This window comes from Cryptomeria japonica, chromosome 7, assembly GCF_030272615.1.
Source record: "Cryptomeria japonica chromosome 7, Sugi_1.0, whole genome shotgun sequence".
NCBI lineage: Eukaryota > Viridiplantae > Streptophyta > Pinopsida > Cupressales > Cupressaceae > Cryptomeria > Cryptomeria japonica.
The window spans coordinates 426,735,506-426,748,534 of NC_081411.1; the positions used below are offsets into that span (position 1 = coordinate 426,735,506).

The 13,029-nt window shown below is 32.9% G+C and overlaps 1 protein-coding gene across 1 annotated transcript; it reads right to left on the reverse strand.

Annotated features, from left to right (window-relative positions):
* Nucleotides 1–1,427: 1,427 nt before the first annotated feature.
* On the reverse strand, nucleotides 1,428–6,560 carry LOC131030402 (lysine histidine transporter 1). The gene is made up of 8 exons (XM_057961226.2): nucleotides 6,356–6,560; nucleotides 4,289–4,464; nucleotides 3,681–4,064; nucleotides 3,202–3,595; nucleotides 2,391–2,496; nucleotides 2,176–2,267; nucleotides 1,966–2,034; nucleotides 1,428–1,751 (listed from the first exon to the last, which is right to left on the reverse strand). Exons 1-8 carry the CDS (start codon nucleotides 6,407–6,409, stop codon nucleotides 1,653–1,655), a joined length of 1,374 nt encoding a protein of 457 aa, XP_057817209.2. The 5' UTR covers nucleotides 6,410–6,560; the 3' UTR covers nucleotides 1,428–1,652.
* Nucleotides 6,561–13,029: the final 6,469 nt, after the last annotated feature.

Here is a 13,029-nt window from a genome sequence, read left to right on the forward strand (position 1 = left end):
TTTTTGTAATAGGAGTTTTGAATTCTAAGAAAAACACTTCAACACTTTGCAAGAGTAGAAGTTTTATAATTCATTTTCTTATAAAAATTAAAAGAATGTTTTAAAGTTCAATGATTTGTGCTTGTGATTAGAACTTAGCATGTTTGTTCTTAGGTTGGGAATTAGACTATGCTCTTGTTTGCCTTTTGTTTTCTTTACTAAAATGGATATTGTCTACGTCACTTTAATTTTGAAGCATTTGTTGTTTACTCAATCCAACTTTTTCATTTCCTGTTTATCTAAAAAAAATGGTTCATGTAGTGGAATTTACTCTATTATTATTCTCAGGTTTGGGAAATGGATTATTTTATTATAAATAGAATCTTTTAAGAATGGTTAATTATTGTGAAAATTCGAAAGAGTCACTCTGTTTCTTTCGAGCCTTGTGAGATGCAATCCACAAAAGGATTTGAAAGTTGTACCTTCTGTTTGCATGACTTCATGCATTTCATTCTCCTCTCAACAATGAAGGGTTGTGGTGGATGTGCTCATTTCCAAGAATCATTGTTTCTCTGTGATATTTCACAAAAAAGGAATTGAAGTGTTGTAAAAGCTTTGCGTTCGACATTTTGCCTTAGTTTAGCTTCCAGTTTTATTTTTATCCCTTTTCCTTCCCCCTTTTTTCAGAACGAAGTGTTGGCTTCTAAAATCTCGGAGGTTTTTTCACAAAGCGTAAAAGATGTCCCACAACTGTGAAACTTCTCGACTACCCTTATTTAAGGTGTGGGCCTTCTTAGTGATCAACAAAGCCCATTTGGTTTGATAGTTTGCAACTCTATTCCACTCCCTAGGAATATGAGAAAAGGTAACAAACTCGAATTATACCTAAAATGCAATTAATTTTCATACTAAAAAATTCATTATATTACTCATTAAATTATAATTATTTGACATAATTAAATTATACAATCATGTATCACAATCTATTTATAATTATGACTAATTATCATTTTAGTTGTTTAAATTAAATTTAAATGGAATAGTGAACAAATAAAATAGTTGCATCCATAATGATATCTCTGAACTTTTTTTACATAGATTTTTGAAATTTAAGTATTCTAGTTTGTACACATTCATCAATTGTTGAATATTTCACAGTTATCATTAAAAATTTGCTCATTAGGTATGTTTTTTTAATATGTACAGTAAAATTATGACTTTAAAAGTATTATGTTGCAAGCACAACATTTGCATTTATTATATTATTGAGAGGTTCTTTGAGTGTAGTTACACAATGTTTTACCATAAAATTTATTACAAATAAATTTAGTGGTACGACGGAATGAATTTCTTCAAATTGTTATAATAGTTTTATCCTTGGCATTGATCAATAATCAAATGGTTAAGTAAAAATCATAGTAGCACATATCCATGCATTCTATATAAAGTTAGCATAACATCACTTTCATTTTGTATTGATCAAATGACCACACATATTTTTATTGTACTCCCAACTAGGAGTGAAGTAGGTATAACAACTTGTAGTAGAATACAAACCAAATTAAACATCACAGGGCAAAGATAAAAGTACAAGAAAAGCATGAACAAATATCCTAGATAACAATAAAGATTGCTATTATGTAATGGAAGGTACCAATAGCTCTCTATATAATTTATGAATAGAATTTGTATGTTGATGCTTCCTTTATTATTGTCCTCAAACCACCTATGGATGATACTATCATGAGTATAACTCCCAAAACTATACATACCTGCAAAAAAAAAAGTAAATCCATTAGAAAATCTTATTAATGTTTCTTCATTTGCATATCTTATTTTTTAAGCTTATAAGAATGTAGCAAAAGTGGTTTAAATGTTTACAAGCAACATTGTTTATGCAATAAGTTCTTTATTACTTTTTTTCATTAAATAAAAACTATTTTAAGAAAATTCTCAAAATTGACAAGGAAGTATAGAGTGCAATACCCAATTCGCTATCCATGAAAAGCTAAACCTTCTTGGTTTGTATATTGCAAGCCACATGATGCATGGAAGCTGCAATGGAGTAGAATCCAACAAAGAGATTATAAATTAAATGTAATCAATAATTATTTATTTTGGTTAGAATGAATAAAAATAAGACTAACCCTAACTTAAATGTACAAGTTGAATAAAGATGGAGTATGAAGTACTTACAAAGTAGGTTGTTGGAGCAAATGCAAACCCTCCAAAGAATCCAAGTAGACCCCCAAAGAAAGGAATTGAAATACCAACGAAGCAAGTTGCCGCTGAAATTTATTTTAAAAACAAGTCAAGACAATCCTTGTATAGGGTTAGAAAGAAACCTCAAATGCCAAATACAATGTTCCTTCTCTTGATTTCAACATTTTAGTAAATACATTTCCACTTACCAACATAGAGTGAGCGAACAATCAAACGTAGCCGCATTCCTGGAGTAAAGTTAAGTTTGGTGACCAATGCCGTTTCCATCATGTCGAATACTGGCATGGCATAGATCTACAACAAAATATAAACATATCAACAGATAGAAAGATTACTTATATAAGACTGATGGTATTTAAATTAACAATAATATTTTTAAAGAAGTTTGTTGCACTTGAATTCAACACTAAATATTTGTAAACATGAATCTACTGTAAAAAAAAAAAATTAAATTAAAGTTTTTAGTTAAGAAATTAATCTTTAAAATTTTTGTATGAAATTAATAAAGATGATGCAAATTACTCATGATAAATAAAATATGTAAAATGTATATAAATATTAATTTGTAAAAATAAATGTTAAATATTTTAAGATTTGAATGGCCTAAATTACTTATGAGAAATAAAATATGCCAAATGTATATAAAAATTAATTTATAAGAATAAATGTTAGAATTAAATATTTTAAGATTTGAATGAACACTATGATGATAAACTTACTCTTAAATAACTTAAACTATAAATTTAACTCCTCAAACCAAAACTTTTTAAAAAATTCTCTATAGAGCAAGAGTTCTGATTATAAACTTACTTTCAAATAACTTTAAAGACTAAATTTAAATCCCCAAGAACCAAAACTTTTCCAAAATTCACTTCTAAAAATTCTTTATAAACCAGTAAAAACGCAACTAAATACTCGACCATAAAGATTATACTAGGAACCAAATAAGTAATTTAAAGCAGCATTTAAAAGACGAGATCAATGTGTAATGTATAATACCTGATAGCTTCCAATCACATGGATCACCACCATCATGTTTGCTGTTGCAATAAGCCATTTGGGTTTTCCAATCGATTTTAGAATATTGTCTTCAACACCGTTTCCAAAAGCCCAGTAACCGACCAGTGCTACAGGGAAGTAACAGACAGCAACAATGATGTATGCAACAACTACTCCTCGCCACATAGGAACCTTTGATGGTCTCTCTGGTTTGGATGGTATAGTAGCTTGGATCTCTAGGACCACATTGTGCCCAGCATAAGCAAAGGCCACGTTTCCCAGAGCATTAAACACATTAAACACTGCATCTGCAGTGGATGAGCTTTTTATACCATAGTGCACCTCGGGTTGTTGCCCCTCATGGACACAGGCTCCCCAAGCAATTGTGGAATAGCTGCACAATCCAATTGCCACGGGTTATTTTAGCATTTCCTATGCATTTGAGTTAAACTGTCAAAGCATAAATCATAAAGCTTTACCTGAGGGACATTACTGCTGCAGCCAGGGAAATTCCAGCCACTGAATTAAAATTGGGCAGCTGTGCCAGAACAAAGTGAACTGAACCAAAAATTGCAATGAAGTAAGACAATTTAATCTTCTTGCAACCTGTACAAACAAGTTCGTGAAACCTCTTCAGAGATGTCCCCCCAGTAACCATATACACTATATCTACTCCGACTTCTACTATCAATTGCTGTGGAACAACTATCCATAAACCAAGCTTTTCTCCAAAAGCATGCTGTCCTAGTTCGTGATATCGATCAAAACGTTTTCCTGGAATCATTTCATGCATTTCAACCATCTGCCAGAGTGTGTATAGGGTAATCATCCAAGATAGAACAAGCACAAGAACTCCTGGACCCCTGTGAATCAAACCACACAATTTAGAACTTAAATCCCCACTGGTAAAATCTAATATATAGTATATGAAGTACTACTGGTCGGCAAAAACCGCCCAAGAGCCAAGAGCCCTATAGACCATGACCATATGTTTCAAAGGATAGCCTGTGAATTTGTGCTAACTCGCTATTGCTGCATGTTTAAGGAAAAAATGGGTGTACACTGATGTTGTTTAGAGTATTCATACCATCCCAAGTGCGATACTGCATTGGGTAAGCTGAGGACTCCAGCACCGACCATAGCAGTGACATTGTGAAATGCTGCGTACCACCATTTTGCATTACGAGATGATGTGATTGGAAGCCAATCTTCATAATTCTTTCCTTCTTTCTTTTCTGTTTCTCTATTTCCATTTAAACCATCCTGCAAGGAGCACTGAAACTAGTTAAATTCAGAAACAGTGAATTCAATAGTGACGAGTATTTAAACCAGGCAATTTAACAAAGAGACTTTTAGTCAAGCACTAATATAATTGAAAAAGAAGCTTTCTTTTAGTTTTCTGAAGATGAATTAGGAGATCGGTCTTTTTCATATATAGTTAGATTCCCAAAAAACCTTTGAAAACATGGCATTACAAACGAGCTACATTATAAGAAAAAGCTACCCCATGCTGATCCTCAAATAAAATATGGCCTTAGGGGAGTTTTCCACAGGAATAGGTATAAAACAGGTTATTACCAGAAGATTGGAATGGAAGTTCAGAAATTTTTCTGCAGTACCCTGCACTAATCCTACTACCTACTATATGAGATTGAAGAAATTCCTTTTCAAGGTAACACTATTATTTTGCAAATGAAACGGGAAGATTAAAACAGGGCTTTTGACTATGATCTGATAATTAATTAAAGGGTAAATAAAATTATATGAAATTGAAGAAATTCCTTTTCAAGAAACAATATACATTGCAGATGAAACTGGAAGATTAAAACAGGGCTTTTGACTATGATCTGATAATTAATTAAATGGTAAATAAAATTATATGAGATTGAAGAAATTCCTTTTCAAGGCAGCACTACTTTTTGCAGATGAAACTGAAAGATTAAAACAGGGCTTTTGACTATGATATGATAATTAATTAGATAGTAAATAAATTAAATGTAAGTTTCTGATTGTTCCTTTTCATAGCTTTAGGGACGTGGGAGCAAAACCTTCAGATTATTTAATGTTCTGTTTGGCTTTTAAGTAACTGTCCACGATATATATATATATAAATAAAGGATGAGATTATTTAAAACAAATTTGAATAGATTCCTCCCAATACTAAAAAAAAAAACAATAATTTATACATCAATATTATAATTATAAAAGGTAATATTATAAAATATTTATAAATAAAATCGACCACAAAATATTCCTCTTAATTTCCACCTAAAAGTTATCTTCTCCCCCATATGTGCCAAAGTCAAAACATAAACGGCAACAAAATCAAATATCAGATCGCCTAAAACAACTGGTTTGGCATTTTCTGAGCAGCTGCTGCATATAATACTTAAAAAGCTCTTTCCATGAGCCTTGGCCATAAGTAAATTGTTGATAACAAAGCACTTAAACTTTATGATTTCAATTTAGCTCAAATGAATATCAATACTTGATCCAAGTATCTGCAAACCCCTGCACATGAATGGCTGAAGTTTCAGCTTAACAAACAGAGGGGTCAAGGTTGGAAAACTGCTGGTATTCAAGAAAGGGGGGAAACTGCACACAAGAGCGTTCTATTGAGGCTCCGCCTCTGCGATTTGATGAGAATTTAAATTCAAGCTTCTTTCAAAGACAGGGGTAGCAATTGCTGGAAGTCCCGTCAAGATTCACGTTTTATAATACTCTAGTTGAACAAGGTATTGCAAGCTCATAAGCAAACTATAAATGAAGCGAATAGGACTATACATATCAGTAACTACCCAACCCCCTTCGAAATCCTCAGTCGACTTCTCAAAAAGAACCAAAGCAGTAGTCGAAATTGCTGGCAAATCCTCTGCTTAAATGAACAGGGGCAAATTAAACAGGAATAATTGACAGTCACTTTGAACTCACCCTAAAAACTCTAATCAATTTCAGCAAATCTTAACTTAGCCCTGAGCTCTGTGGTCAAACTCAAATTACCAAACTGAAAACAAGAAACAACACGCTAACTACAATATTCTGCGCCATATTCATTCAATTTCAGCGGAATGCGATCTTGAACTACGGTAATAAAGCATGAAAGCACATGAATTTGCGTGGAAATAAAAAAAGGGGCACTAGTAGTCCTACTAACCCGTGTCACATTAAATGAGCTCTCGGGATTTCCATTTTCATTTTCAGAAACCATCTTGAAAATCTGAGCCTCTCAGATTGAGCTAACCAGACTCGAACTCGAGACCTGCTTCAAGGCGTAGAGCTACTGTAGGTTATCCCAACTCGTTGCAGGAGGGAAATGTACTCTGCACAAGAAGCAGGCCACTCATGTCTTTTGAGGTCCAGATGACCGGCCTTTAAACAGATCCACACCGTGGGAAAACAAAAAAGAATGGTATCGCGGGCCCCACGTATATATACCACCACTTCAAACGGTACCTTCCATCTGTTATTCCACCTCACCTCTCCTACGATCTCGACCGTCCAAAATTCAAAGATGCCCGAGCATTATTATTACCTCTTTTTAGTTTTTTCCTGGAAAGGTTCATGGAAAGGACACGGAAGAGTGTTTTAACCGCGTGTTTGAAAAATGTGGAAATTTCGTCTGTTTCACATTATGTTCATTGACATTTTTTCCTTGATATCCGCACCGATCAAGATCGACGGCTGAGGAGCGTTGACTGAGTCAAACACCCACCTTACCCCGGGCCGCAAAACCTTTGCATGTAATAACGTTTGCAAGTCGCAATCAACCCAAGAATTTGAAGCTAATCATGCATGTCCAAAAGAAAATCTGTGTGTGTGTCGTGTCAAGTTTAAACAAGCATTATAAATTGCCAAATATTTCAACATATGAAGTAGTAGACTAGATAGAGAGATTTTAAAAATATTTGGCTGATCAAAATAGCCCAAAAATCAAATAATTGTGCTGCTTTTGCTTTCAATTGTAATTTATTGTTGTTTTATTTTTGGAGTTTGGAGTTTTAATGATATTTTTTGTATATTTTCTTTTTAAATCTGATAGATAATGATTTTTTTGAAATTATCTTGATAACTTATGTCAAATGTTATTATTTGGGAGCATTGTATGATATAATGTATTTTGTTTTTACCCTAATTAAGATGTAGAAGAGATATATTCTCCCTTACTAACTTTATTTTAAAACATTTCATCCACACAACTCACATCTAAGATGTTATAACACTATTCTTAGCTGGACAATAAGCATCTTCATTTTTCACTTGACTTTTACTCCTATATAGACTTTTTGCTCTCAAGTACGATTAGACTAAATCATCTAATTTCTTGGTTTTTCTTCTAAATTGCTTTGCCCACACACTTGTTCTAAACCTTCCTTTCACATGATTATTATTCTCTCAACTGGTTTGTGGATGTTCTTATCAGTTAATACCCCATGTATTCATCGGTATCTTGTTTTGTTTCATTTGTCCTTTTTCTTTTGTTCATCTCTTTTTTTCATTGCGACCTTTGACCACCTGTCGTTCACCATTTCTTTATTTTCTTTATACAACCTATAAGACAAATTATAGGTACTACCTCTATTGGAAAAGCACCTATTTTTGCTAGTATTGTTTCATGTACGATCAATGCCTCAATCTTGAAGTTTCTTGTGATTAATCCATTTTGAATTGTTTCAATTGGTCTCTTTTGTATTCTCGTCATAGCACTAACCCAAAATTCACATTTGTAGAACAATATCATGACAAGTAATAATCTAAACAATATCTCGGTGGTTTTCTAGTCCTACAAACCATCTTTAAATCTAATTTAAGAAGAGTATATTAGTTCTCTCCACCCCACCTTCAATTCTCTTCATTATGCAAGCTTCCCAACTAAGCTTGTCAATGAAATATAGTACTAGGTATTTGTAATCTATGATTGTCTCAAGTGGGTTCCCCTCGAAGATAAAGTTTACTTCATTGTGATTCTTTTGATACAAGAAGATCAAAATCTTCATTTGTTGCAATGTCATGCATCTAGACTTTTTAACAAACGAGTTTGAAGGTTTTTGAATGGTCTCTTAGATTTTGTAGCGTCATATTGATCATGATAAGATCATCCATATAAAAGAGTTTCATAATGTCACTGCTGACCTTGACCACAACCCAATTTATCCATCTATTCATCTAATTTGGATTATTATATGAACTACCTTACTTTATTCGTATGTCATTGCTAAAGCACTCTAATAAACATGTACATATTTAATTAGATTTACATTTAAATAAAGGTAACGATTAGGGGAAAAAATTCCTTTAGGTTAACCGTCAAAATTAAACCCTATTAACTGACCACACAATAATAATATTCTTTAGAAAAACGCAAAGTTCCAAACGTGAAAGGTGGTGATTCAATCCAGAAATCTTGGAAGCGCATTCCATCGAGTTCGGAGTGCCTATACGCCGTCCCAACAGCATTTGTGGCAGAAAATTTGAGCAACCTTAGGCGATTGTGAATTTCATGGTCAGAAACCGTTACTTTCCAGGCTTGCGAGTCTCACAACGAAATTCAGTCGGTGAAAACGTGGCAAGTCGAACGTCGTTGTCGTTTGTGGAGTTGTTCACAATTTCATTGGACAAGTCATTTAATATTCGTCAATTGTGGCGCGTTGACCCGGAAATTGCCGGCTATTAAATGACGTGGCAGCCAACATGGCCGTCATCTTTGACTCTATTTTTATGGTGCTTGACGAGTAAAAGTGAGCAAGTGGAAGAATTTTGAAAAACTAGTGCAGAAATTAGAGTACAATTGCCGCCTCACATCCACCCAAGTCCAATTTTGCATTTGCTTCCCTCTTATCATCTTATTCCGTACACGTCACCCAAACCCAAAAAAATTAAGTTGACTAAAGAAGCTGAGTTTTGGCTCATATTTGATAAGTCAATTCAACCCAATAAACAGATGAGGTTGCATTATTGCAAAGCAGGTCGTATTCGAAGACTAACGCCTTGTTTTAATTTGAAGGTTATTGCTAACCTCTCTGAAGACAGCAAACGAGTGGTTATCTAATTACTTATAAAATGTAGTTTTGTTATTTTGGAAATCTGAGGGAAGAGGATTGATTTCTCTTCTCTTGTTTTCTTCTCGATTTTTTCTTCTCTTGTTTTTGTTATTTAGTTGAATTTAAATTGATGGAAATTTAGGTGACAATCTTGTTTCTATTTTCAAATAGATTTAACTAGCATTTGTACGAAAAGGAGGTGCAAGGATTATGTTCATAGAAAAGTATTTTTAAGTTAATATACAATAGATATATTGTGTTTATATTTTTTTAGTATGAATTTGAGATACATGCAATATATTCTAACAGCCAACCTTAAACCACACATACTAAGCAACATATTAAGCCTAGAGAATGTTAGTCAACTTTGAATGTTTTATCACTTTTAAGCCTAGAAGTGTATTCTTAGTGTGACAACACACCTTAAGCAACATATTAAGCATAGAAAATGTTAGTCAACTCTGAGTGTTTTACACTTTTAAGCGTAGAAATATAAACTTAGTGTCTGTGATTTAAGTCGTTCCTATTCGAACACACATTTCACACATATACAAGACAAATACTAAAATATAAACATACACAAAATTAATTCAAACATAGAAAAGTACAAATACACAAAAGTGGAAACGTGACTAATTTAAAGACATTTTATAAAAAGTTACTTAACCACACACAAGGTAAACACTTAAGTTCAACACATGTCAAAATACAAATACAAAAAATATGAATGCCAATGAGAAAAAATATTCAACAATCATATTGGTTTGAGTCTAATAAGAGAACATAATAGTAGATTAAAAATAACACGATTGCTACAAATTCCAATAGTAGTATTATATATAAAAGTAGAAATATGTCACAATTATAAATTTATATATGATTTGCCCACAAAATAGCTTATTTTCAAAGTAAAATATTCTATACATTTACAAAATATCTAAATCTAAAACAAGAAGCATAATATCTAAGTAAATGTATTAAAAAGGTGTATTTTATTGTCTATATATTTTGTTAGCACGACTTTGAAAAACATACAATCTTGTTTGCAACGTTAAAAAAATATCCATATTACATATTTAGTCATATTGAATTAAGGAAAGTTTTTTGAGAATTTCAATTTTTAGAATTTTGAAGTTGATGATATTGAACCCAAGGTAGGACTAAGAGGTGGGGTGAATCAGTCTAAACCAAAATTAATGTGGCACATAAACAATTAATCAGCAACACAAGGACAACACATCAACACCAATATTTTTTTTGTTGAAAACCCAAACAAGGAAAAACCACAGTGAGCACCTACCCACGAAATATATCCACCATGTATACAGATTACAATGAAAGAGCTCACTTCTCCGGACTTGCATGCCAAGGCTAACTGCTCTTGGGGCAAGATACAAAAATGACTTGCAAACTTGATGCTAAGTACAACAAGGAAATATACAACAAATTGATTTAAAAAGAAGGATTACCTGATCATGAAGTTGTCCTCACTAATACATTTGGCCTAAAATTCCGACGGAGAAGGTATATTGTGAACAAATTTGACTTTTTTTTTGAAAAATTGCTCGCATTCGTCAGAATTCCGATGATAATTCAATATCTGTTTTCGACAGAGAAAGAATTGGAATGAAATTTGTGCTTTTTTACAAAAAGTGCCCGCGTTCGTCGAAATTTTGACGACCACGGGCATTACTTAAAATAAAAATAAAAAGACCAAGACATTTCAAATCATTTTCGCGGCCTCTTCCTATTCTCATGTTGTCGCCCTAGCAGCGTACTCCCCCCTAGAGTAAGCATACTCCAGGTTTTGGATGAGGCATGTGAACCGTTTTGATCGATTAATGCTAGCTCCAAGCATTCTCGGCTCATGGAATAGGGTTTGCGAAAATGGGAGCAATGTCGGCTCATGGAATAGGGCATGCTCCTGGGGGCTAAAGACCAATAAGCTTCATTCCCCTTCTTTCATTCATTAGTATCGGTCACCCATCTATTTTGCACCTACAGATAGTGATGTTTCTGATTCTCCGTTGGCTTGGGCACAGGTGTAAAGCTCTGTCTACATCCCCCAGCCTGTGCGAAAATGGGAGCTTTGAAATGGCACGTTGACTGTTTGACAGACTGCCTCACAAAAATTGGAAGTTTTGGAACAAGGTATGAACATCTATCATAGGATAAATAATAGAGGAATTTTGTCACATGTTGTAGCTGCAATTGCTAGGGTACATGTTTTAAAGATGTTTTATATCATAGAATCAACATTCCAATGGCTATTTATTTTTTAAAATTTGGATGTCGTATTCCCAACTGACGTCTATTTTCATGAAACTATTCCTTTAGGCAAGCAAAAAAAGCCTAGAAAAACTACACAAAGCTTAAACCATTATTCATAGCCCCTAGAAAATCTCTTCATTACCAAAAAAACCTATTCATACTTGAAAACATTATTTACACCTAAAACATTGTCCATGCCTAAGACATTAATCACAACATCAAATAATATTCATAGTGTAAATAAACACTATTCATGTTTAAACTATTGTTCATAGATTCATTTAACCTCAAAAATTACTCTAGAAGCTCTTGAGTCCAAATTTGTTGTTCTTTATACAAATTATGGGGTTTGAAATCTATTTAGTATGATTGTGTAATATCCCTTGTCCAATGATGACTGCAAAACAAGGAATATTCACTGTCAAATCTGCAAGAGTCCTCAAAAAAGGGCGTATGATGACACAACCTCAAATTCCTCTTATTTCATATCTAAATCAAACAAATGCCTCATTGACAGTCATAAATACATGTTATAGGCAAATAATGTAAAATTACATGGACTGTCACAATAATGTATCAAAATTAGACTTCACTAGATTATTGACATTTCATCAAACATGTCATGCAACCTCTGAAAACATATTACAGCTACAAGCCCATTCAAATCTTATTATAAACCAGTTCCAATGTAATCATAGGATCTTTACATAGGCTAACTACCAAGAGATATGCTATTGATTTTTTCAAGACATTAGACAGTCACTAACTAAAGCATATATCTCAAAATTACAATGAAAGAAGAGGTCTGAAGAACCTGATTAAGCTATGCCCAAGTCTGGCAATGTAAACACCAACATTACTCATCCCAAATAAAGCCATGTTAGAGTTATGATCTTCAATACTTTCTCTTAGACAAGAGAAAAAATTAAAAAACCACATGATTACTACAATAAATTTATTTTCTTATTAAAAATATAAATAATTACATTAGATATATATTCCACATAAAGAAAAGAAATGATGAAAATAATTTGTGTCTTAAATAATCAGATCAACAACTAAAAATGGGAAAATAATATCCTAATTACGACTCCCTAATTAGTATAAGATACTATTTCCAATATTATACTAAGGATAAATATTCAAAAAGTATAATAATTACACTAATACATATATCACTCTCATGCCTTCCTTAATTTGATATAAGGTCCCTCTATCCAAATATGAAGTCTCAAGGGAGTTGTATGTGTCAATTATTCAAGCTTCTTCTAAATATATTCCAACCTCTTCTTCCAACACATGTCTTGATGATGGTTGAGGATCTTTAAACTTTGAAAATATGAATGAACACACTCCTCTAGACATGATTTAAATACCACATTTAATTATACACATGGATGCAATGGACATGATTTAGGATGTGTGCAATGAAGTGTGGAGGTTCATGATAAATATACATTACATTTTTCTAAAGAAGATTTAGGTTTCTATCCTCCTCCTTTGTTGACATCCCCTCCCA